The sequence below is a fragment of the Chelmon rostratus genome, chromosome 13 (assembly GCF_017976325.1).
Source record: "Chelmon rostratus isolate fCheRos1 chromosome 13, fCheRos1.pri, whole genome shotgun sequence".
NCBI classification, from domain to species: domain Eukaryota; kingdom Metazoa; phylum Chordata; class Actinopteri; order Chaetodontiformes; family Chaetodontidae; genus Chelmon; species Chelmon rostratus.
In genome coordinates this window covers 5276962-5303167 of record NC_055670.1, presented here as the reverse complement: position 1 = coordinate 5303167, position 26206 = coordinate 5276962, and the positions used below count along the sequence as shown (strand labels likewise).

At 41.8% G+C, this 26206-nt stretch overlaps 1 protein-coding gene across 2 annotated transcripts in view; it reads left to right on the top strand.

Moving 5' to 3' along the window:
* The first annotated feature begins 2527 nt into the window (after positions 1–2527).
* Positions 2528–26206, top strand: part of cacnb4a (calcium channel, voltage-dependent, beta 4a subunit) — a 31492-nt gene continuing 7813 nt past the window's right edge. For both annotated transcript variants that reach the window (XM_041950174.1, XM_041950173.1), the window contains exons 1-4: positions 2528–2590; positions 5034–5117; positions 24539–24658; positions 25756–25878. In XM_041950174.1, coding sequence (XP_041806108.1) covers positions 2528–2590; positions 5034–5117; positions 24539–24658; positions 25756–25878 — 390 coding nt within the window. The remainder of the gene's footprint in view (positions 2591–5033; positions 5118–24538; positions 24659–25755; positions 25879–26206) is intronic.

Below are 26206 nucleotides of genomic sequence, written 5' to 3'. Positions count from 1 at the left end.
TCTCTGGGAATCCTTTAAATGCCAGCGTCAGTCTGGTGGCAAGGTGCAGGTAAAACTTTGGTTTAATGTTCAAGGCCACATGCCACAGGCTGTTCCCCAGGATGTATACACAGCGTTGTGCCGGAAAAGAACGTCTTAAGTGAAAGAAAGAAAAGTGACCAGAGCAGCATTCAAACTGACTGACAAAGATCAAAAAGAAACATGATGTATTTATAACAAATGTGAGTGGGGTGCATGATCAGACAGAGGAAGTGACTATTAGACGGGCAAAGAGGAACTAAGCCAGAGGTGTCAAAAAGGCCATGACCAGATCTGCTTTGGCTCAGTTTTGTGGCTAGGTGTGCTAGGGAGTACAGCTAGGATAAGCGATGATAAGAAAAACTATATGACAATATAAGGAGGTGTTTGTACCATAAAAAGCGCATGAATCTGGCTGTGGTAAGTGAAAGTGCATGAAAACAAGTACAGAAAGCCACATTATGATAAACTATCAGAGTAAAAGTGAAATAGTAGTTTTCCATCATCATCACAAATGTAAAGGCTGTCTGCAGACCTGCAGTGGGATCATTGGAGAACAGCGCAGCTGGTAGTGCTGTCTGCTGAGGATGACGGAGGAGATTTGATCAGCTGTTGTTTGTCCTGGTTAATTTCCTGAGATAAAACTGGCCTATTTTATTGTTCAGGAAATGCAGCACTAAATCAGTAGAAAGTTACTGTGTTGGCCTACAATAAAACATTAGAGATAGATTCTGTATGTATTAGGACATGTTCTATTTACCATAAAAACTACAGGTTAGCAGTCATCATTTTTTTCAGTGCTTGAAAAAAGCACTTCTATTCATGCTGGAATCATTGTATTCATATCATTCCTTTTTGCTATTTAGGAATTTGTGTGGATTTTTTTTAAATCTAGTTTTTGTCCAGTATTTGTGAGAATTAGAGAATGAAAGCAACCCAATCGCTCACCAAATGCAAGGTCATGTTGGTACAGCTCCTTGCGAAGACCATCTTCCAAGGTCAGAAATAATTATGTAGATTTAAATCATTTCAATCATACATGCAAAACCAAGTATTGCTGCTGTTAATGAGCTCGGTCATATAAAAGCCCTCCTTTCATCCACTCACTTGTCCCAGTACAGGATCACAGGGTTCTGGTGATTGAGAGCTACTACTTTTACTAAAAGAAAATCTAATTACACATAAATGATATAAAGCCCTCAACAGGCTTATCTTAGTTTGCTCTCTGCCTCGATGTCACGTTTCATGCACAAGTGCATGCACGCTCACTTAAACCTAACTAAATGAAACCAGTTGGTCTGACTTCATTTTTGCAGCCTGCTCAACGTCAAGCTCTGTCCATATTTCATTTTCACAATATATGAGTTGCACAGCAAAAAAGAGAGAACAATACACATCAGAAAAGAGTGTAAAAATAGCCCACAAGAGAAGTGGGTCAACTTTAAAATTGCAAGTGAGTGCAAAACTTCTTGCAACTTTGTCCTTATTGCAGCCACTTTAAATTAATTTGAAGGTGTTGAAGAAGATTTTCCTTTGCATATTTCCTTTCATTCACATTTAAACCTTTAACCTGCAGTTAGTAAGAGATCAATTTAGGGACCTTGAAGAGAAAGTGAATTCTGTAATACACAGAAGTGCAGACTCAGAAAGCAAACAGACTCTGTCACAGTCCACATCACTGTGAGTCCAGGAAGAGATATGAAGATTCGGTAGTCACAGACTGTCACAGAATAAATATTCATCAGCAGCTCCCACAAACTCAGGACATGCATTTGATTTGGCATGACTGCTCTTTTATTTTAGTGATGCAGAATTATGTATTATCGGCTATATCGTTCTCGTGTTTGCAGGGACGACAGCTGTGAATAGGTTGCATGATGTGATTATTGCATTTTAAGCTTCTGAAGTCAAAGGCAAGTCATGCCTGCACAGAGTGCAAGTAATGCTGAAATAGAGATAAATATAAAGACTGTCAGGCGTTAGAAGTAGTTAAATGAGATGAGACTGTGGGAGAAAATGAGAAAACAGACATTGGAAAGGACAAAAAATTTAAGTGCGTATAAAAATAATATGTGTCAAAATCTGAACATATTCTCACGTATACAATTAGTTTAGGACAGGTCAACATTTCACCCAAACGAAGTGAGGGATTGATGGCCGTTTCTGAGGAAAAACTTCTATTTGCACGTCGCTCATGCGCATCTCAAGTTGCGAATCTCAAATCCTGAGTTTCTCTGCTGTCCCTGAACGCAGCCCTGTGTGATGGGAGGAGAGGGGGAGGGTCGGCGGCTCTCTGCGCTCGCGCTGATACACGGGCTTCATCTGTGCAGACCCACCGCAGAGTGCGACCCGTCTCCGGAGACGCATCTCCTCTTCTCCTCTGCTGTGGTGACGAAGAACCGGAGCAAAGCTGGAGCCGGCGGTCCACTGTCCGCCGCCCGAGCCGCAGCAGTTCCAGTGGAGCGGCACGGAGCGCCAGCCTCCGCCCTGGACCGATGAGCTGGCCGAGATGTCCCGGCACATCTACACCCGACACGGGATAGGAGAGGGGCTGCAGAAGCCCGTGTTCCAGGTAGGAGAAAAATAACTAGAAATCACCGAGGTTCTTCATCTCTTCTCTCCTCTCCTCTTCTTTTCAGTTCTCTTCTCTTCTCTTCTCTTCTCTTCTCTTCTCTTCTCTTCTCTTCTCTTGCACTTACTGTAATCAGTTATAAGCACAGCTACAAATCTCTCACGCAAATATGAGCAAGAATAATAATACAGATAGAAAACAGTCATTTATAGGAGAACAGCAGTCTTAATATATCAGCAACAGTGGATATTGATTTGAAGAAATGAACAGTAACTGTAAACACTGTAAACTCATTATACTGCGCTCTGTTAACCTGAAGCTCCATTCTTCATCACTCCTAACGAGCCTCGCAGGAGTCATCGGTCAAACAGAGACACGGGTCCTGCGGTGAGCTGAGAATCTGATTTATTCAGAGAGAAATGAAATTGGGTTCTTAATTATTAAGCATTCTCTGATGGAGCCCCACTGGTGATGGATGAGGCAAAGATCAGACTGGAGCGGAATCTGCTGCACACAGCTGATAGTGAACAGGACAGTAGTTTAAAATACTGCTACTGTCAGTGTCCTTAAATGCATCCAGACAAATCCCTGTTCAACCTGAGATATCATGAGAGAGATAGATAGAGATACACAAATAGAGCATGCCATATGGACAATTTCATATCAGTCATATACATATGTATAATTTTATATTGTGTTATATATATATTTCAAAATATATAGCTTTTTTCAGAAAACCCCATGAAAACTGTTAAAGGGTTGAATAACCACAGCAGGGTTTGCTACAGCGAATCATGAATGTATCATCTCATTGATTGAAAAATCCTATAAAAATCCAGTACAGTGAAGAATTGGACCGGCCACAATGGCCTAATATTATAAGAAATATTAAAGGGTTATAAAATTATAAAAGGCTGCAGCTAACAGTTATTTTTATTACTGATTAATCTGATAATTATTGTCATTAATCTCAATAGTTTATTCTGTGAAATGTCACAAAATAGCAAAAAATCTCTGTGAAGTCCTCAGATGTCTGGTTTTGTTTGGCCAAAAGGTATTTTGGTGCATTATTTAGTGTCACATAAGTCACATAAAAAAACAAACAAAAAAACCCAGCAAGATGGAACTAGCAAATATCAGGTGTTTCTGCATAACAAAAAAGCCTGAAATGATTACACAGAATTGTCTTCCTTTGATCGACCTATTGATTATTGATTATTGATTGTCGTTTCGGCTGCATGCCTAATCCTAATAGGCAGGATAGATAGCGTACTAATCCCACAGAGAAATTCAGCAAAACCTGAAAGAAATGAGGTGGGTAAGAAACAAAACGCAATAAAACATTCTTAATTAATAAGAAATAAAACAGAATGGAAAAAAAAAACCTGACAGCAGAGACTGAATGAAATCTTGCTCCATACTCCGTAACTCTGATCTGTATAGAACTCTGTACAATGACTTTACTGCAATAGTATGGGAAGAGGGCAGATTTTTCTTGACTGCATATACTAAAATGAAGTAAATTGTACACTGAATTTAGTCATTAATATTGTAGTGAAAGCTTCATTGATTGATGGAAAATTGATTGGCCTGGTTTACTTGTTCACAGCATTTTTAAGCACAAACGCTGAGCATTCGTCCCAGCTTCTCAAATGTGAGGACTTGCTGCTTTAAATGTGCAACGTGACAGTAAAATCACAGAAAGTTTGAACATACAGCTCCATAACAAAATTGAGTCTGCTGATGAGGACCCTGCGATGTAGTCAAAAGCTCCAGAAAGAGTGAGTATGTGGCACTCGAGTTAGGACTGTTAAGTCAAATGAATATCTGCAGATTTTGGTCGGACAAAACAAGCTATTTTTTGGACGTCATCTTGGGCTTTAGGGAATCGTGATTGCCATTTTTCACAATTTTCCAGTTTCATAGAAAATAATCAGCAGATTAATCCAAAGTAAAGAGGAATGTTTGGTTTTGGGAGTGGGAAGCTTCCTCTTGCCCCAGATGCTCTGCAGCGTCACAAGAGGACAGGATGCCACACAAAGCATGTTAAGGCAGCTGAGAAGTCATTCATCACCCCCCCCCCCCCCTTGCTCTCAGGTGAAGTGTTACCTCATGGGCTCCTCAAGCACTAAAACAAATTGGCTGTGTATGAAAATGGGTCACGCAAAGTGAATTTGTGCTGCTTAGCAATGTTCATGCAGGGGTAATGCATTATGGATTTTGGTATGGCATTCTGATAACGCAGTAAAATACTGACTTGATATAATCAGGTCATCGCTGAGGACAGGAGGCAGCTGGAAAGAGCCACAGCCCTGCCAACCCCAGGGGCTGAGACGCTGGTGTTAATGGGAGGGCTGGAGGGAAGGTGCCCTTGAGTTGAAGGGGAAACACAGGGAAGATATGACAATAGTACAATCACACATAGATATTTTGTCCCCACCAGGCTAACAGAGGGACCTACTCCAGACGCAGCCGGCTGAAGAGGTCTGACGGCAGCACCACCTCCACCAGCTTCATCCTCCGACAGGTACTGTACATCAGCAGGGCCCATTAGCTTATCTGGAATTTAGCTCATTTTTCAACATAGTTTCATTGTCTCATTTGCTCTATAACATGGTAAAATGTTAACTGTTACAATGTTCCCATGCTAACCGTGGGTGTTTTTTCCTAGCATGCTAAACACCACTTGCTAGCCTTGTAAAGTTAGCAAGTGGTGTTTCTAATGTTAGCATAGGAGACTCAGAATGTTTCTATGCTAACATCAGCAGGCTAAGATGCTAAATGTTACATGCTAACTCGCTAAATGTCAGAAGTCATAATGTTACTCCAGTCATTTAAATGTATATGGTAGCTTCACTGTAATGTTAGCATGTTAGCCTGCTAAAATTCAAAGAACAGCTGAGCTGAATAGTTGCCAGAATCTCTCAGTACTTGATCTCAATGCACACATATTTCTCTTTTAGCAAAAACACATAACATTAACAGTCATATTCAATATAGATGGCTTAATTTGGGCTATTTATGTACTGAGGTGGACATTTTTCCAATTGCAAAAAAAATCTGTAGCACACTAATAGTGAAGCTTTAAGTGCAACTCAGTACAACTGATGATGGCCACCATGCATCTGATGAAGCTTTTTGATTTCAATAACAATGTGACCTTTCTTATGATGCCACCCTTTCTATACCCTTCAGCAGCTTTGGCTGATCTTCAGTTGATTCAGCAGCTCTTTTGCATTTACATGTCATACTTATCTTTCCTCTGTATTAGTGGCAGCATAGCTTGAGCTGCTCTGTCTGGCACCAGCAAAACGTTTTTATGCGCTTGAACATAAAATCTCGGTGCAACTACTTGTAAAAAAGACAGACTATTTTTCTGTGAAGGTCTGTGGTGAGGATTACACACAGCGGTTTTGATAGACTAATGCGTGATAGCAGTCCCAGCACTGACAGTGAGCGGTGAACACATATGGGGATTAGCTGTCTGAAGAAATTCCTCTCCATCTTTTTGAGACTTGAGAAAGCGAGTGGTCTGGCACCACTGCTGGTTTCTGGCCGCAATCCTTCAAACTCTTCATTCCAAAACATCTAGTTTCACTCATAAAAGTTCAATTTTAATGTCAAGCGAAAAGCCAACAAAAGGACTCTGGCATCAGACGGTATGTTGCCAAGACTTTCTGCCTCTGCTGTAGTTTAGGGAATCAATGACCTTGATTTGTTCCAGCCTGCTCAGTTGCTTGTGAGGCGTCTCCCAGCCATGTATAATTCATAAGGACGGGGTTAGGCTGGACCATTTGGGTGTAGTTGCTGCCACCTCCTTTATGTGCCACTGTAAAACAAATTCAAATTAGTTTCCTGTATTCTGTAATTTGTAATACAGGAGGGAGTTACCCTGTCTGGGACATCCTGCTAACAAGTTACCAAGGGAACTGAGGCTGCAGAGGCCATTCAGCAGCACAGGGGTAGTTTGTCATTGGCTGCCTTTGTCCCAAACGCCCTCTCTTTCTTTTTCACTCTTTCACTCCATACCTGACCTCCAGCTCCTCCATCACGGCCTCTGAGGAGATGCAGTAACGTCAAGTACAAATGAATCAGGTCGGAGGCTTTTTCACCTGGACATGCTAACAACAGCACACGGCAGCTTGTCGAGTCTAATAGCCAGATGTGACTTATGATAGTGCCAGTTATTCACATCTGTGGCTGCTGCATTTTCCATTACATGTGGGTCAGTTGGTACATGTGGGATTTTCTTGTGTGGCTAGATTGTGTCCTGAAGCAGTGGAGGTTTATCTTCTACATGCTATTTTAAGTCAATGTTAAGTCTAGTTTTTCATTTCATACCATTACAAGTAAACCTGTCACGGACAGAAATAATGAAACAAACAAAGAAACACGTTAAAAGAAAGAAGTAAAGAATGGATAAAAAGAGCATAGATAAAAAAAGACATGTACATTTAAAACCTCTTGCTCACTCCACTTCGTCATTACACGCTCACAGATTTCTTTCACACCACTGCTGTGATTTGTGTCATCACCGGTGTGATCGTCATCAGGTGAGAAGGGAAGCAGTGGGTTCTCTTTGATTCCCTCGTGTATCCATAGAAACAGCCGCCCTTCAACAACAGGGGTCAAGCTCAGAAGGTTGATTAGCAGGAAAGTGCACCTCCTCCTCCCTTTCAACAGAAAGTACTTTTTTTTTCAGTAAATGCTCACATGAAAGGAGAGAAAACTGAGAAGAATGCAGCCTTTAAAGCTGAATCTGATTTATTCGCCTTTTCTTCTTCTCCAGAACATTTTGATATCTCACTCCTTCATTTGTAAAACCATTTGCAGTAAGTCCTGTTAGCTTTTGACAGGGTCTCAAATCTTCATCCTTATCCTTGTTCTTTGCACATGGCGAAAACCTGGACTGAAGGGTCATCCACGTTCATTCATCTATTTGACTCCTGAACTGACTTTCAGAGCACAATCAGATGGTGTGTTGCGAATTAAAACCCCTGAAAATTTGGTTTCTCTATTACATTAAATATTCCTGACTCAAATACAGAAGAATAAAATTCAAAGTTGGGAGAAAAACATCCCAAGTTATTTTTTAGATTCTAACGCTCAACAACTGAGCTAATGTGCTTCATCAGGCTGTGCGGGTGGGGTTTGATCCGATTTGATTGACTGTGCTGGCAGCACGAGCAAACAGCCCGACGACTGCCATCTGATTGTGATTCAAATATGGCTGATCTCACTTCACTGCAAACCGGTAAGAAGAGCACAGACAGAAAAGCTCTGTTTCATTCGGTAGAAAATAGTGTGCTCACGCAGGAGCCCATCACTCAGAGGAAGAAGCTGATTGAAAAAATATGTTTTCAGGGGATTTAAGTGGAGTTTTCCAGAGGGTGAATTCACTGCAGATTGACTCGTATTAGGGTTAAGGGAGGATGAGTGTGGCAAACTGTCAGAGCCAGATGACCTCAAACAGGTCAGTGCATTTTAGGGAGAAGTTAGTCAAAAAGAGAAAACTTCAGTTTCAGCTTCAGTTGATTTCGCAGGAAAAGGACAGAATGTATTCAAGGAGATATGGCTGAGCCCCCACATGATTTACTGATCGCTAGCTCTGCTACAGAGAGGTGCTGGTAGAAAACTGATTCTCCCAGATGGTGTGCTGAACATCTACATGCGCCGCTCGCGTGGACAGATGTTTCCCTGCGTGGTTGGTGAGCGGATGTCTGAACAGTTTTGGGGCAAAACCCCTGAGCGCCGAGATAAGAGGATGCAAAAGCTAGGCAGATGTTTGCTCTCAGGAATATAATCCAGAGCGGAAGTGAAGTGGCACAGAGACCCTTGCTCTTCCTTCACTATTTCATAACTGCATCTGTTGACTTGCAGAGCTAAATGCAGGACTTGCTTTTAACTATGTGTTTGCATGCACACGGCAGCTACCTCACATGCGCTACGCCACAGCATTGGTTGTGTGTGTTCTCGGAAGTTAACTGTATGTGTCTGCAAATGCAGTTAATCCCATCAGTGGTTGGAGGTAGTATAGTATATAGTATGTGAAATAAGGTCAAGTCATAGATGTTCCAGTGTTGGCCAGGCCTGATTTGGTCCCTGTCTGCCACCAGGTAGACATACTTTTTTTTGCATTATAGTCACTTTGCTATACATATGTGTTGATAAAAAGTAAGGACCAGTGGCGGCACTGTTGAAAAATAACAGGTTGGTGAAGGTTAATGGACAGTGAAACACTAAAAGAAGGGAAAAGGAAAACAGCATGTGTGTCCAAAGAATTTGATGAAATGTAATGAAATCAAATCTGTGTGTATCAAAGCAGAAGAAGAGTCAGGTGGGAAGGTTAGGCAGGAACCTCTTGAACTCAATCTCTGCTGACTGCAAAGAAAACACAGAAACAAAACCATTTCAGTAACCAACACAGGATGTTAGGACAGTTTCTTTGTTTTGCAAGTAAGTGGAGTATACACAACATTAGCCACAGCATTAAAACCACCGACAGGTAAAGTGAGTAGCTTTGATCATCTTGTTACAATATAATGTGCTGCTGGAAAATATTGGGTCCTCGCATTTACATGGATGGCACACTGATAAGCACCACCTACCCAAGCGCATGGCAGTGGCCTCCCCTAACAGGACAACGCCCCTCGCCACACCACAAACACCGTCCAGGAATGACCTGAGGGACTTGACAAAGAGTTCAAGGCATCAACCTGCCACCAAAATCCCAGATCTCAATCACATTGAGCATCCGCGGGACGATGCTGGAACAAGGCATCCCAGCGCTAGACGCCACAGGACGCCCCAAGGTCTTGTGTCCATGCCTCAACGGGTCAGAGCTGTGTTGGCAGCACAAGAGGGACGCACACAACATTAGGCAGGTGCTTTTAATGTTGTGGCTGATTGGTGTCGAAAAAGATGCCAATTTTTAAAAGTAGAAAATGCATCCAACATGCTTTGTTAGAATTACCAAATACTGTAGACACAGCATGTTCGTGTTAGAAACTATCTTTGTTTGCAATGCATATTGCAAATTGAATGTTGTGCAGTAATGAGTTCTGCAGGGGCTATTAACCGATTTAATGGTCTTGTCAGCTGTGGCTGACCAGAAATTGATGTTTTAGTTGAGGCAGAGATGCAGCTGAGAACCAAAGACCTCGTCACTTCCTCTGTTAAAAGTCTCACTTGAGGTCTTTGCCCATATTCACGTCCTGGGTCAACAAGTTGAATTCCCCTTTTGTCTGAAATGCAAAGCAGGATGTAAGGCCTGCAGATTTGAATAAAGTCTCATTTTGGGATGGCAAAGCTTATGATGCCACAGCTTTCTCCCTGAAATTAAATTTCATTTCTGAATCACAATACATTAAACAGACTTCCCTTTAACCTGATTTTTCAGCTTGCAGCCTGTAAAGTGATAAGGAAGGGGCTTCTTCGCACTGTTAATCCCTCTTATGTAGGTCACATGGCTCAACTCGGCAGCCTTTCATTTGTGAATTACTTGGTGGGGCCCGGCCGCTGCTCTCTGAGCTCCACGCTGGCACCATCCACTAGTCTGCCAATACCTCTTGAGTAAACCTGGAGCCCACCTAACAAGATCACGCATTAATAGGTCGAGTCTTCATACTGTGTCTCAGCTGTGTTGGCTATCACTGCTTCCCAGTTCTTTCCTCACCCGTTTATGCCCAATGAGTCTTAAAACTAGGATTCATCAGCTAAAACTACTGTAAGTTACAACAATGACGTACGAAATAGATACAACTCATTTATGCTGTGACTAATGATTGTCATTACCAGTTTGTCATTTATATGAGTGGATTCATGATGTAACTAGAATTCTTTTTTTTAAATAGTGAAAAATGTTATTCTCAGAGTGCTTGTCCTCGTCATGATTCCAACACTAAAACCAAGTCTTAAAAAAACATTTTTTCAGCTTGTGGACACTGAATGTTTGTTCCCACAAAATGATGGCTGTATAGAGCCCTGTCTCTCTCTCTCTCCCACTCTATCGCACTAAAAAAGCCCTTATGTGTCACTTCATGCACCTGCAGCCTCATGGCACTTGTGTCAGGTGGAGCATGAAGCTGAGTGTTGCAGCATTTATTGTGGCAGGCTTCTTCTTGAGACTGCTGTGTACTTGAACAGGTCAGAGAGGGTTTAGAGCCGCTGAGGTCTCCAGACACAGGTCAGTGTCTGAGTGGCAACCTGCTCTTTGATGCGTCGCCTCTGTCCTCCCACTGGAATATCTGATGGATTATTATGAGGCCACCAGGTGTTTCGAGAGGTGCTCCTTAAGAGGAAGAAAACAGGAAACTGTGAAAGGACACCTGATAGGAGCAGGTGCATCTGCTGTAACTCAGTTCGTCAGGAGAGGGCAATGTTGCTCTAGTTTGTCAAAGAGGCAGCTGAGAGTCAGATGGCAAACTGCTCTAAAATATTCTCTTGCAGATTAATTTGGACTGGATAATAAAACAAAATTGATGTGCAACAAATGTAGTTATGTATGCCTTTATGGATTTATTGGTTTATGTAGTGGCGATGATGGACTTTTTTTTACTTGTATTCCCTGTTGCATAGTGCAAGTTTTAGCGACTGGGCATATAAGTATGCAGGGAAATTAGAAATATTAGTATGATGCTAATATTAGATTTACATCTTCAGCTTTTATAGCATTTTGTTTTGATTGGAATGTTTTTCTTTTGATTTAGTTCTATTGTTTTGTTTTTCTTCACATTTCAGGTGCTAATTATCCTTGTTTGTAATGTTTTTAATCTTGTTGTGTGGAGGTTCATTCTTTACCATGGCACAGTGATTAAAATCATAACTCAAGGCTCACGTAATTAGTGCGCTTTCAACTGTATCCCACCGCCGTCTTGTACTGAAGAAGTATCCTCCTGACCAATTGTCTGTTTTGAGGAAGAATAAAAAACAATAATTGAACTAATATTATTTAGTAATCAGTTGGCCAGGATACAAGATGAAAAAATGAGCAGATATTTCTCATTAGGATAGTAAAAAAGCCATAGCCTTACCATTCCTCCATTATTCTGTGAATGCTGTCAAACCTCACACTTAAACTCTGTTTCTCTTCTTGACTGATTTCCTGTATGATCAGTTTCCCTGTACTGACATTTGTAGATCAATATAATGGCCCCAGTGCGTTCATGAAGCTGTAAAGACATGAACACTAGTTGTAAGAGTGCAGCGGCTCAGTAGCATCAGGTCTGCCTTGTGTTTAAAGTATCATCACTGTGGCTTCGATTCTGTCTGTAAATGATGTGTCAGTTTTTGAAAATGGGTGTTTAGGTTAAGAGATTACCTCAGACACACACATCCATGCACAGAATATACACAGTTTGCACGTTAACTCTGCTCTCAGGCTGCAGACAGCCCTGCACGACCACCTCCCTCTCTGCCTCTTCCTTGTTCAGTATTATTGACTGGAGCCTCCACCAGCCAATCGGCAGGCTGCATCCCACCTCTGTCATCAGCCAGTGCTGGAGGAAGGGATTGGCTTGTGTGATCTGAGCTTGGAAGGCAGATGAAATGCCAGGTCTGCTTTGCCTCTGGGGACGACCAGGCTGCCTTGTAATGGGAACCAACACTCACTCGGCTCAGGGGCAATAACATCCAGTTCAGCATCAGGAAAACACAGGGCTCCACCTTTTTTTTTTTTTCAATCTGCTGCTTTGGCGTGGTGTGGTTGCTCTGTGGTCTACCTTCATGTGGAGAAAGACGCTGCTGGTGGGCTCTGTCACTCCCCTGTCCTCATCTTCCATCCTCTCTGGAACAGGTTGATCCTTCACGGTTTCTGTCTATTTTGCGCCGAAGAGCTGCTTTTTAGAATCTCACTCCTCCATGTACGATAACTTGTACCTACATGGATTTGAAGACTCGGAGGCGGTGAGTGGCGGGGCGTCTGACACTTGTAAACCACGCTTTTCTGTTGTGTCGTGGCTCGTTGATCCCTTCATGAACACCCACAGAATGCGCCGAGACTTGAGTGGGCTGAGCCGTGCACTCTTCTCGGGGGAGTTGGAAGAGGTTGGGGGAAGGGTGTGCACGAGAGTGTGTGTTTTTGAGAGAGCGAGTGTCTTGGGGCTCCTCAATCAACCAGCTGTACAGTTTTCTCACTGATGCTTAGAGCCAGATGACGGTTCTCCTCCTGTCTGGACTGAGCGTCTGCAGATCCAAACAGTATTTCTTTACCGTCTCTCCATACGGATGAATGGCCAGCGTGCATGCTGTTATGAGCTTTGTAGCTTCATTTGTATTGCTCTCACTTGTCTGTCGGTACTCCTTCCTCACATCCTACTATACATCATCAAGGTATACAGAAAAAGATCAGCAGCTATAAGGGTGATGATCACACACTAGAGCCATCTGTGTCATACTGATGTGCTGTTGCATCCAACTGCGGCGTCTTTCACACAAGACACAAATGCATGCATGGCAGAGAGACGTCATATTCCCTTGATGATCTTGATCACACACAGGTGGTGGTACACACAGACGCTGCCTTTGATACAGATAGGGTAGTGGAAAAATGCTTACAAAGGCAATAAATGTCGGAGCTGGTGCTGGGTGGAGGGGAGGAGGGAATCCCACTGAGCCAGAATCTGTCAAGACCTTTCTGTAACTGCACATCCTGACACCCTGGCTGCCTCCTGAAGATTAAAGGTGAAGGGATTTTTTTACAGTATTAGCAAGGGAGCAAAGGTTCTGTCTCAGCAAAAAACAAGACTGTTGTGATGGATCGCTGTGTCAGAATTAGCTAATATTCATGTCCCTAGTCTAGTTCGGTCAATGGTTTGCAAGGAACTAAAGGAAGGAACTAAAATAAACACTGCATGGCCAGAAGTATGTGGCCAAATATACATTGCACCTATATGTGATTGTTCAACATCTCAGTCCAAAGCCATGGCCATTAATCTGCTGCTCTAACAGACTCCACTCCTCTGGTTTCAGGCGTTTCAGCAGCTTTCGATCCTGGCTGCAGGGATTTGGTCCTGTTCAGACACAGGAGCTTCAGTGAGATCGGCCACTAATGTTGGATGATAAGGTCTGGCTCACAGTGGGCGTTCCAGATCTTCCAGGTGTTTGGAGGGTTTATTTCAGGGCTCTGTACAGTTCAAGTTCTTCCACACCAGACTGAGGCTTTGTACACATGATCATTTTCATTTTAAAGCAGGAAAGTCCAAACCAGGAAAAACAGCCCCAGAACAAGTAGACATGGATACGGGGGGTGTCTGCATGCTTTTGGCCAGGTAGATTTTGTGAAGTGGGATGAGTCACTGGTTGAATTTCTTTGCCACCCCAAATTCCCATTTGAAAAAGTTTTAAAATTATATCCTCAATATTTCTCATCCAGTACAATTATTTTGGATAATTGGACTAGCCAACAATTTCAACTTTGTATGCAAGATATCATGTTAAGCCACTGTTGCCACGGTCAGTGAAGCTTAAGATGCTTCACTGACCACAGGCGCAAATGGAGCTGTCGCAAATTTAGGAACTGTTGCATTTTTGGAACAAAACATTTTCAGCTGCTGAATTCATCCAAACTTGATCCATAATCTGAAAGAAGCTGCTGAATGTTTCCACAGAGTTTCCCCAGGGGAAGCAGACACAAACTGTGAACTGTGACATATTATCACCTTTTGACTTGATATGGCAAATCTGTTTGCAAACATTTGCTTACTTACACGTCTAGCAGTTGAGGAGCAACATTATCATTCATGAGGAGTCGTGTTTCTCGCCACCTAAGTCCAATATTTACCATCTCTTTGCTCTGTTTTTGGCCTCTACCAACTCCTGAGGGAAATATCTGGCTCTCTAGCTGTTTAATGCTCTACTAATGTTCAGTATCCTGAACCCCAAGTCGCATCTGTGCGTGAATGTGTTAATGCTCGTAATGAGCAGGTGGCCTAGCTACCATGTGTGAATGGGTGAATGCAGGCTCATGTTGTAAAGTGCTGTGAGTGGTCTAGAAAAGCGCTGGACTAGAAAAGCTATATTAATACAGTCCATTTTTGCCATTACCATATATTGCTAAACAATGAGCTGAAACTCACAATAAAGCTCCATAAAGCCCAAATCTTCCTCAGTAGTTCATTGATCTCCTTACGTTTTTATGTCCAAAAGCTTGTTTGTTTGACTTTTTACCAAAGAAGCAGATATTTTATGAGACAGTCAGGAGAGTCTCATTCCCACAAGCCGTGGAAGTGCTCCGTCAGTCATCTAACAAATGACCTGGACTCACTGACAGAAACCTGGCTACTGAAAATAACTCTGTATGTCTCTGATAGTATGGCGTCATCCAAAAATACCATCTCTGTCTTTGTTTGTGTTTCAGCTGTTCTTATCGTGTGATACTGACACATTATTATGGGTCTGAATAACTGATGGGACTGGAGACTATTTACTTCCACCTCAGACTGGTCAGGAAATGGAGTCTCTGTAAAATCCCAGTATCGCTTGGAGACCGTCTCATCCAGCCTGTTAAATGTAATGTAATGTCCACATTACAGTGTCTACAATGGACTATACCTATGTTATATAATTTATTCAGTTGTGTACTTAAATTTTCTCAAACTTCTACTGCTTCTTCACGTACTGGTTCCATTGACTTTTTGGGTGCAGGTGTGTGTGGGTCTTCTCTGGCCCACCTTTACCTTTCACTGAATCAAACTCACTGAACTGGTTCAAATGCAAACCGCAGCAGTGGGTTCCACTTTGTGCCATGTTTAGGACAGCATTGGCAGCACTACAGCAGACATCATCGGGGCTCTCACTCTCCTTGTGGTTTGCTATCAGCACTTGTCATAAGCTTGTGCGTCTGGATTTTGCGGAAGTGAGACTTTGTCCAGGGACAGTGAAGGCAGCAGGATGGGAAACCAATATTTTGGTTCATCCTTCACCTCTAATGCCCTGCATGCTTTCTTGGGTGCCTCACTTCCAGCTTTCTTTTCCGTGAATGTATGATAAGCTACTCAGGGACATTGTTTGGCGCTATTGGACCACTTATTGAGTTCGGTGCACAAACCTCAGAACCTAAATGCAACTGTTTGGAAGTGAAAGCAAAGTTAAACTTAGATGTTATTGAGTACAGGTTTTCCATACCTGGCTTGAATGATGTAATCCATTATGTCAAATCTAAATTCTAAGAGTGGTTGTCTAGTAATTGCGAGGCTGTGGAAGGAGAATTCTTTGAGTCTGAGGATGACGTTGTGGACACTTTATGAATGAAGTGATGTACGTGAATCTGGAGCTCCAGTCCTTTATTTTGGCTCTGTTGCTTCAGAGGAGCCTAGAGGTATGTTTCCACTTCTCCAGCCTTGTTGGTGGTGGATACAATGAAGCGAGAATGCTTTTAGCCTTTTAGCCCGGGACTGACAGGCACGGAGGTCAGGAGAGGAAGAAGGCGGGAGATGGGAGAACAGAGCAGGCTCTGGCGTCTGAACAGATAAGACTTGAGTGTGGCACGATGGACTCAAGACTGGCCACTTGACACTCCTAGATAATAACCTCACGAACAACTCATTGTCAGTGTGTGTGTGGGGGTAGGGACAGGAGATAGAATGAGAAGAGGGGAAGAGGTTGATTGGCAGAGTTGTTGCTTGTGTCTGTGCCCATGATTGTAATTTTAGGAATGCTGTAAAGTGCCTTGTGCTCTGAATACTGTCTGTGCTTTCCAGTAAAATGAGTTGAAAGATGTCGCCTTGGTGCCTTAACAGTTTCAGGAAGTGACAAATGTGGGGCGCAGCAATTAAATGACCAAATTTGCACAGTTTACCTTTTGTTTTCTTATGGTTTAAAAGAAGAGAATTAAATTTAGTCTTGTCTTAGCATATGACACACAACAATAACAACATATCACAGAAACTATAGTGCATTTACACTTTTGCTTGAGTACCTGAGTATACATGTACTCGCACCTGTTATATAAAACTGGTTTAACATGCACAGTTTGTTTGAGAGATATGGCAGTTCATGCCAGATTATCTCTATAAACAGATATCTGTATGTCAATGCAGAAACAGTAGCCAAGGGATAAGATTTTGGTATCGGAAGCATTCTGGTTTCCATTTGTACTCCATCTGTAGTCCGAGGAGTATTGATGAGTAGTATTGATCACGTTTGGGCTTTGGTTGCATGCAGATTAACAAGGAGGAGAGCAAAAGAGGCAGAACGCATTGGCAGAAAAGCTACCTCAGAACACATCTGCTGCCATCTGGCGATGATTTAGCTTTTGATAGCTTTTTTAAAAATGGATCTGCGTTCATATGCAGATTTTAGAGATCTGCCAAAACGTCGTAAGAAAGTGTCTCAAGTTGCTAATTGGACTCTAAACAATGACCGGCACACGGAAGAGGAAGACTTGGCCCGGATATGCCTTTTGTGGATATCCTCTGGCTGCGCCATTGCCCCCAGAGGCGTCACCATCAGATGATAACTCCTAAAATTGGATTAAGAATGTATAGGTTGAAAAATTTGAAAAAAGCTTTAACATTGTGTTTTAGGTGTAAACTTACGTGGCCTCAACTGAAAGATATGTCTTGAAGCAATGAGCCAAGTCAAAGTAGAATGTTGCTTCTGTGGCTCACAGTTCAGGAGCCGTGCACCAAAATGTGCTCTATAAATGGCCACATGGTGGCACTAATGGCACCAAAAAAGTAATGTGAAATGTTGTCGCCCTGCCAACCTCTCTACCAAATTTCACTCAAATCTGTTCGCTCTTCTCAGTGATCAGAAGATGTCGCCCTGGGGTCTGGACACTAGTGATGGGCATTTTTTGTTTGTTTTTGTTTTTCGCATGTTATAAACTAACCAATTAGTTAATTCACTAGTCAGAAAAATAACTGAAAATCTATAATGAAAATAATAATTTGTGGGATTGCTAACAAACAATAGAGGACGGACACACTGACCTCCCTGTTGGAGAACTGTATCTTTTGTTTCCAGAAGAGGATTCATTATTTCAGATGGAGAGATATAAAGCTGGTGCTCGTCTATAGTGGCCAGTGGTTTATTTTCCTTTCTCTCGTCCTCTGGTTATAGATTTCATTTGTAATGAGGCAGTAAATAACAGTTATTTGTATCAAGGAAAGACTCCCATGGCTCTGAATGGATCATTAGCAGAGGCGCCTGCAGCCCTGGACAAAGGCATTAATCCTTTCCGTCCGGCCTGGCAGGTTGATTTCAAAGACATACTGCAGTACAAATCCTCTGTTGACCATTTATTTTCATTAAATTATTGATATGCAACTGTAATATTTTTTTCCACTGAAGCTATACCGTGGGCTTTCAACAGTGCTTCCACATTCATGACAAGAACAAGCCTTGCTCTTTTCCTCTTCATCTATTCAAAGCATTTTTTATTCTACATGCAATCCTGCCATTTGGGTACCATCAGATTATGTGTTTTCTGTCCCTGTATTTGATGGAAAAGGTTGAAAGGATAATTCTGCAATAATACATTGATTGTATGCCACTTGCATGAGTCAAGCATGCCATTTACTCAGTATCAGTATAACCTGCAGGACACATCTATACAGTGAGACTCCTATTTACCATGTGACAATAACAGTGCAGGGTTTATCAAGAACATACTGTACCTCTGTTTCTCTCATTGTGGCATGCAAACAGCTGATGGCAACAGGGAATGCAGTCATGCGAAACATCCATTCTGCTGTGAAAGTGGCTGTGGACGGTAATTGGATGAGATGGTTGTGGAAAAAGAAGATGCTCTTGCAGGAGAAGAAATTGATGAACAGGGCAGAATTTAAAGCAATACATCATGCCTTAGTCCTGATGACAAGCAGCCCTTTGTAAGCATGTTTCCTGCTCCCATGAGCTTTACCCAATTGTGTGTGCGTGTGTGCTTGCACATGCAGTGTGTACAGTTTTTATAGCTGCCTCTACATATTTTGAAATCATCATATTTAAGTATATTGGACTCACTTCTACAAAGGCAAGATGGTGGATGTAGTGTTCTTTTGTTCTTGTAGAGATGAATCACATTCATGTCATACATTTCCAGTTCATTCCCAAACATATTTCTTGAATACTGAACTTCAACAAGTAATTCTTTATTGATAAATCTATCACTTTTTAAAATCAGCAATTAATTGTCACAAAATAGAGAAAAATGGCAGTTACTCATGTCTTGCTTTATCCAACTTAAAGTCCAAAACTCAAGCTATTCAGCTTACGATGACCTAAAACAGAGAAAAGCAGCTAATCTAGAACCTGGAACTCGTAAATGTTTTACTTGATAAATGCCTGAATGATTAATCGATCATCAAAAGTTTTATGCCTGTCATTTATTGATTCATTATTGCTGTCATTATCATTCATCATCCACATTCTTCTCTTACAAGGATCTGTTTTGGATTTTTTTTTTCCTTGCTTCATTAATATATATTTATGTGATCTTCAGAAAGATTGTATTGGCTATTTAAAGACCCGCTTGCCTATAAAATCCCACATTTTTTAGCTGAGCTGAAATGCTGTCCTCTGTGGAAAGATGCTGTTAATGGGTTGTGTTGAGCAGAGTGTGTGGCAGCATCCACGGGGCCAACAGACGGTGGCATCATCTGTTAAGTAAACATTTGTGCTGGGGCCCAGTTTTTCACCCCTTTTGGCTGAGTCTGCAGGACTCCAAACGTCCACCAGCTGGCTGTCCAGCAAAATGAAAATCAGAGCCATCCGACCTGACGAGCTGGAGCTGTACAAGACAAAGCATCTCCATGTTGAATCAGCATGAATAGAAATAGATGATTCATTTGGGTTTGTGAATGACTGAAAGACGATTGTCTTGCTACACAAATACCCATCAGAAGTGATCTATATGAAGCAATATGTATAAACGTTGTATAATATATTGTTAATGAGACAAAAATCGTTTCCAAGAATTTGGTGTTGACGTTTGTTACTTGACAGTTTCAGTCAGTATTTGAGATGTCTTAAAAGTTGTCATGAAGAAATATCAACATTTAAGACTCAGCTAGCATGTTGGCCCACAATATAATAGGGATGAAATATTACTGGGCTTACTTTTAGACAGTAAAGTAAAAATGATTAGACTCTTTGGTTGACAGAAAGGTTTTTTAAACAACACTGAATAAGCTCAAACACCTAGATTCTGGAGCTACGTGCTGTAGCGAGCTGTTTTTCTTTGCTCTTGAAGAGCTGACATTTAGAAATGCAAGTTCTCCCCCTCACTGGTTAAAGCTGGAGCAAAAATGTGGAGGAGATCAACAACTAGGAAGCAGCGATCGACTCCACTCTCGCTGCTGTCTGTCTGATAGCCACGGGCTTCACAAATGTGGCTTGACGGTCCAGATATCAGCACGCGAGCGCAGTCAGAGATGGAACGCCGCCACGATCTTCACGCTTCCACAGCCGAGTGGTGACATGCTGCATCTCACGGCGGCCACTTGGACAGAGAGAGACGGAGATGCACTCTCATCAGCCGAGATCACCGTTCTGTAACATGATGAATTCGACCATCAGAGCGATTAAAGTTTGATTTCATAAGCAGTGTTTATCCAGCCTGTAGCACAGTAGTTGTAGCCTTTGACGTTTTATAAATGAACTAGCATTTTTGTCAAACATAGCTTGTAATCATTTGTAGCGGCAGAGATTCGTGCTCATCCAAGTGTTGTGAAAGTGAAGTGTTGCACAGCCAGCCAAGTGGCGGGTTGCCACAGCTGCTCCGCCTCTCTGGTCCAGTATGCCTTTTGGTGGTATTTGGGAGTTTTAGTGAACCATTGCATTGCATGTGTTACTTCAAAGATTAAGCTCCAAAACCCCAACTGATCATTCTCCAAATTAAGTCCTACCCTCAAATTATTCAAATCATATTTGTATTTTGTCTTTCCAAGGTGAATTTTACAGTAGGGTCTGTTATAGTGGTTAAGGTTTTGTCACAATGCACTTAAGATGTCCCCTACTGGCTGTTTTTCATGGTGTCAAACAGAGTCTATGTGGAGAGAGGGGCTGACAAAAAAGACTTGTAATATTAGATTGCTGTTTGAGACCAGTATCCGAGTGTTTACACAGAAGTATATTTCTGGAACACACCGTAACGTGATATCCAGTGTGCTGCACAGTTTATCGGGTATGACACTGAGAAGATGCTGTATCACCTGCCTCACTGTCAACATGATGTCATTGTGTTGTGATGTGTGAGGAGCTTCTGTAAAGTACATTGTGTTTGTAGACCGTGGAACTGATTAGTAAGGGTAGTAAGAGTTTATGTCATTAAAATGTCATGAAAGAGGGAGAAAATATGAATGAATTTTGATATGGAAGACATGACAACATGACATGGTGACAAAGCAATGGCAAAATTCAGCAGGAAAAGCCCAGCACAGGTCAGTGATGACACATTGACTTCATGCCACAAATATATCTACAAAGAAAACATTTTGATCTCAATTATTTGCCAGGTCAGTATGTTAAAATAACGGTGACTGCATCCATGTATTTAGCAATAAGCAGATGGATCCAAATGAGTTGCTGTTTTTTAATCGCCTTGTGACCACAGGTGATGTGCAATGATATGAAGTAATGAAGAAATGAAAAAATAGAATTCAATACAATTTGTTTTGTACTGCTGAATATGGTGCTTTTTACTACTGAAAGAAAGAAAAAGGATATTTTACTTAATTTTTACACAGAAGCTGTGCAGTGATTTTTTGTTGTTCTTTTCAGTCTTTTGAATATTGAGTGCAGGAAGTCTGCTGTTGTTGAGCGTCACCCACTGAGGGATGAACCGCTTTGATTGTATGACATGAAAGTAGAGAATCCATTAAAATTCATGAACACGTTCATGTATTATGTCATGGTGCATGTCATGGCCATTGCACTATCATGCAACATGGTCCCATATTGTAATACTTTTTCTTTTTTTTTTTTTTTTGCATTATTGAGCTAGTGACAGCTGGAGAGCGACAGGAAAGACAGGGCAGAGAGCGGCTGACATGCAGTAAAGGGCCCGGGCTGGAATCCAACCTGAGCCACTCGGCCTTAATATGAGCTCTACCAGATACTGGGGTGGCCCATTATAGGTTTTTACAGGTTACATAGGCAATACTTAGGCACTGATTGTTGTATGCAGTTCTTGCCTGTTCAAGCCAATAAATATACTGTATGTTAGATGTGAACCAGCTGACAACTGGAAAAGCACTGTTAGCTGCACTTCTATAGAGCTTTTAAGTCTCTATAAATAGAAACTGACAGACAAACTGGCAAACGAAGAGGGTTACAAATGACTGTAGACAGGATGGTTACAGACACCATGGGGCCCGTGAATCATAAAGGATATTGTCAGTGGTGGTAACTGTAGCAGCAGCAGCCGTACTCACTCTCATCTTTCAGTCCTTCCTCTCATTTAATTCCTGGTGACAAGGGGAATAACTGGCTCCTGACCTGCCTGCAGGCGGCCGTACGCAGTGCATCCCTCCTACCTGTACTAGAAAGCGATGATGAGCAGTAATTAGCTCATGGGCCCCAGAGAGTCTGTGCACTGAGCTTGTTGTTCCTTGCCTATGGGGCAGGCGTTCAGTGTTTATGCAAATGTGGTGATTACTCAGCTGTAGTGTTGCGTGAAGTACTGGTTTGAAGTGGCAACATCTCACTCCATCACAGAGACAGAATGGAGAATAACAGCTAGCTGGACTAGAGAGAGTGAAATAGTGAAAAATGCTGTTGTGATGTCAGTTGTATAAAAACATGATAAAATAAGATTTTAGTCCTTGTTTATACTCTAAAACAAGCAAACGTGATTAGCATAAGAACAGTCAGCTCAGTTCACCTGAAAGAAATGAGAAGGATTAGTTGATTTAGCATTCAGTGAAAGTGACCGCTAAGGTTGGCCTGTGTTTGATGCATATTGCATCAAGCTCCTTTCACACCTGTGCATGCCACTTTATTCTGTGCAGGATTATTGGAGGGACTGGGGGAGTCTGTATAGGGGCTCACTCATTGGTTAATAGCAATTTACACATATGTAGCATTCATATCTATCTTAAAGTTTAGTAATCTTCTGATCACCAGATGAAATTGCTTTTTCAAAGACTGCACTACAACGCTGTCGTCAGAGGGATCACTTAATGACGATATCCTCAGAGGGAACAGTGCTGCACCAACACTGCCATTTTTTAAACTATACGTTGTTTTGATGAATTATAGAGACATAAACATGTGCAGCCACTCCGCCCGCAGAGCCGTTATGACATGGTGCAGCTGTAACAAATGGGACCTAAAGCCAGTTTTCCCGCATGGGAGCACAAACAGCTCCAGCACCGGTCAGCCAAAGGTGACGTCCTTAGAGCCAAGATGTCCTGGTTGCACATGCATCATCGCTGTGTGAGGACAATGTGAGCAAACTACAAGTCAGCACTGTTTGAAAACAGTAGTGTTAAGATACACACTGTAGATTTAGCCATCTATGATGATTGATGTCCAGCTCCATTAGCCAGGGATCCATTCACAGGGCCCTACTCAGGTGTGTAAACTGTGTGCTTTTCATTTCATGCTCAGGAACAGGTGACATCATGCTGATGCTTTCTACTTTGCTACTGTGCAAAGTCAAATTTGACAATATTTTTCACCAAATAATGATAATAATAATAAAAATAATAATGATTAGCTTTATTGGTGTAACACCTTTCAAACAAGAAATGCTGCTCAAAGTGCTTTACAACAAAGAAATCACATGCACCAAGTGCTTCACTTAAAACATAGGACATAGGAAGAACATAAAACAGAGATAAAAAATTAATGTAAAATAAGACTAAGACTAAAACCAACTTAATAATAATAGTAAAAATGAAGTAGAATAAAGAGAATGCATAACATAAGATGGAAAATAAGGCCACTGAACAGTAGTAATTAGTAGTAATAATAAGAATAATAATATAGTATAGAGTACATAGAATGCATAAAATGCATAAAAAAAGTAAAATGCAGTTTTTAATCAGTTTAACACAGAGAAAGACCAGCCAACTGTTCAAGATGATTGATTCAGATATCATGGTCAATTGTATCAAACGCTGCAGTGAGGTCCAAGAGGACAAGAACTGGGAGCTAATTTTCATCGGAATTTAGTCGAGCCTGCATGAGCCTGATGGCCACTTGGGTGCTGTAACAACTCTCACTGCTGAGGGGAAACTTGCTCTCCAGCCGTCGCTGATCATCCACTGTTGCTTCCTCATTTTCCTCAGATAGTCATAATCTTGCTGTTTGTTTTTTTTTTTGTTCTCTCTCTTGAAAAAAAAACAAGATGGCGACGGCTGTAATGCCAAACTCGAGGCTTCACAACGGTAGTCCACAGCCAGTGGGTGACATCACGATACGTCCAGTATTTATTTTTCAGTCTGTGAGGAGAGAGGGAGTACTCCTTTGTATCATTCAAATTGATGTTTACTCTATTTACTATGGTTACGAAGCAAATGAGGCAGGGTTTCCTGTTGCCAACCCAGTAGCTGAGTATTGTGTCTGCCCTCAATGTTCCTAATTGTATCTCTGAAAATAACAACACCATCTTTCTGAACCTTCCCTCTCAGCCGGTTCGTCATCTTTAATCTGTCAGCCTTTGATCCCGTATGGAGAGGAATACAGCCAGTCACATGACACAGCCTACACACACACACACACACACACACTCACGCACACCTGGGTGTCTAACCTCCCCCTCCCATTCATTTGCTCAGTCTCTGTGGTTTTAAGAAACAGGCTCTTATTATGTCCTGCATCTATTTGCGCTGTTTTGCATTCAAATTGGCTTTTGAACAGGACATAGTTACACGCTGCAGAGGTTATTATTGGATTTTGCACCTTGAATGTCAATGCTAGTCTGCACCACATTAAGAAAGTTATCACCAGTACTGGTACTTTCTATCCCTCCTGGTAACATTTTATTTTCCTGTTGTTCTACAGGGCTCAGCTGATTCCTACACAAGCCGACCGTCTGACTCGGATGTGTCCCTGGAGGAGGAGAAGGAGGGCGGCCGGCAGGAGAGGGAGCAGCAGGCCACTGTCCAGCTCGAGAGGGCAAAGGTCATTTTCACTGGGAACTATTTACAGGACAATAGAGCTACGTATTGTACTGCATATCACATGAAACACATATAATCCCACCTCACAGAGACAGCACACATGATTCAGTGTTACTTCCTGCACCATACTTCTGGCCCGCTAATTATGGATGGATGGATGGATGGATGGATGGATGGATAGATAGATAGATAGATAGATAGATAGATAGATAGATAGATAGATAGATAGATAGACTGACTTTATTCATCCCAAGCTGGGAAATTGCAGTGCAGCAGCAGCATTACACACAGTGAAATAAGTGAAAAACTGTCAAATAAGACTATAAAGAACAAACTATACATAATAAAATATCAAACTAGCAAGCAATAAAAAGATTATATACATAACAATAAAATAGCAAAATAGCAAACAGTAGTAATAAAAAGTATTGCACAAAAAAGAATATCTACAGCAAATGGCAGTGTGTAGAAAATAAAGTAAAGAAATTTAGAACCATTTCACCTACGATATATTGATTTGTCACTCGGGTCTCTCAGTAAATCCATTTATGATAAATAATAATGATAAAGATAAAAATCATGAACTTGATCAATCAGGTCACTCTATTGCAGCCATGTAGTTTCCAGTAGAAAAATAAAAAGGATAGACGATAAAGAAAGAGAAAAATGTATAAAATAGATGTGGAGCCATCTTTATAGATTATCAATGCTTTTTGGCCTTCGGGTGAGATCTTCTGCTGTTGCACGCTGTGGATGTGATCATCACTGCTAATGTCTTCATCAGGAGGTCTGAAACAGCGTCCCCTCAGCTGCACCCACCCCTCACTGCGGGCTCGCTGCATGTGATGCTGGAGCCTGATGAGCACAGTGGTGCTGTAATAACTGTCTCTGCTGAGGGAAACTCTCCCACCATGCTTCTGTGTGTCTACTCCGGCTTCTGTTTCTCAGTTTAATTTCCACAAGAAATACTATAACAACACCATAATATAAAATTTTCTTCTTTATCACTGAAGATTTTATCCATATCTCCATCCCTGTCAAGCATTCACGTTAACACCTTGCCGCTGTGATGACTCCTCTCTCACTGCTCTCTTACAGACTAAAGCAGTAGCATTTGCTGTGAGGACCAATGTCAGCTACTGTGGTGCTCTGGATGAGGACGTTCCTGTGGCCGGCACTGCCGTCTCCTTTGACGCCAAGGACTTCCTCCACATCAAAGAGGTACAGTTCAAGCACTATCCACCCGGGGAGGCTAAACCTTTGGTGCTGTATGAAGGATTGAATGTAGGTCACTCCGTTTGGTTCATAAATAACACTGTTACATACAGGAGTTCCATATTCTACTAATGTGTATCTAATAGACTTTGTCACAATCTAGCATTTGAGAAAAGTGTTTTCCCTGCCATGGCCAAAGAAGAAGACTCATTTCTGATTGGCTGGCAGCTGTCTATTAAAGTAGAACATTTTAGTTCCGGTCAGTGGTTAAATGCCGTTCTAAATCAGTGGCCAAGGTATATCAAACATCAGCAGCGTTTAGCTTCTCCTCCGT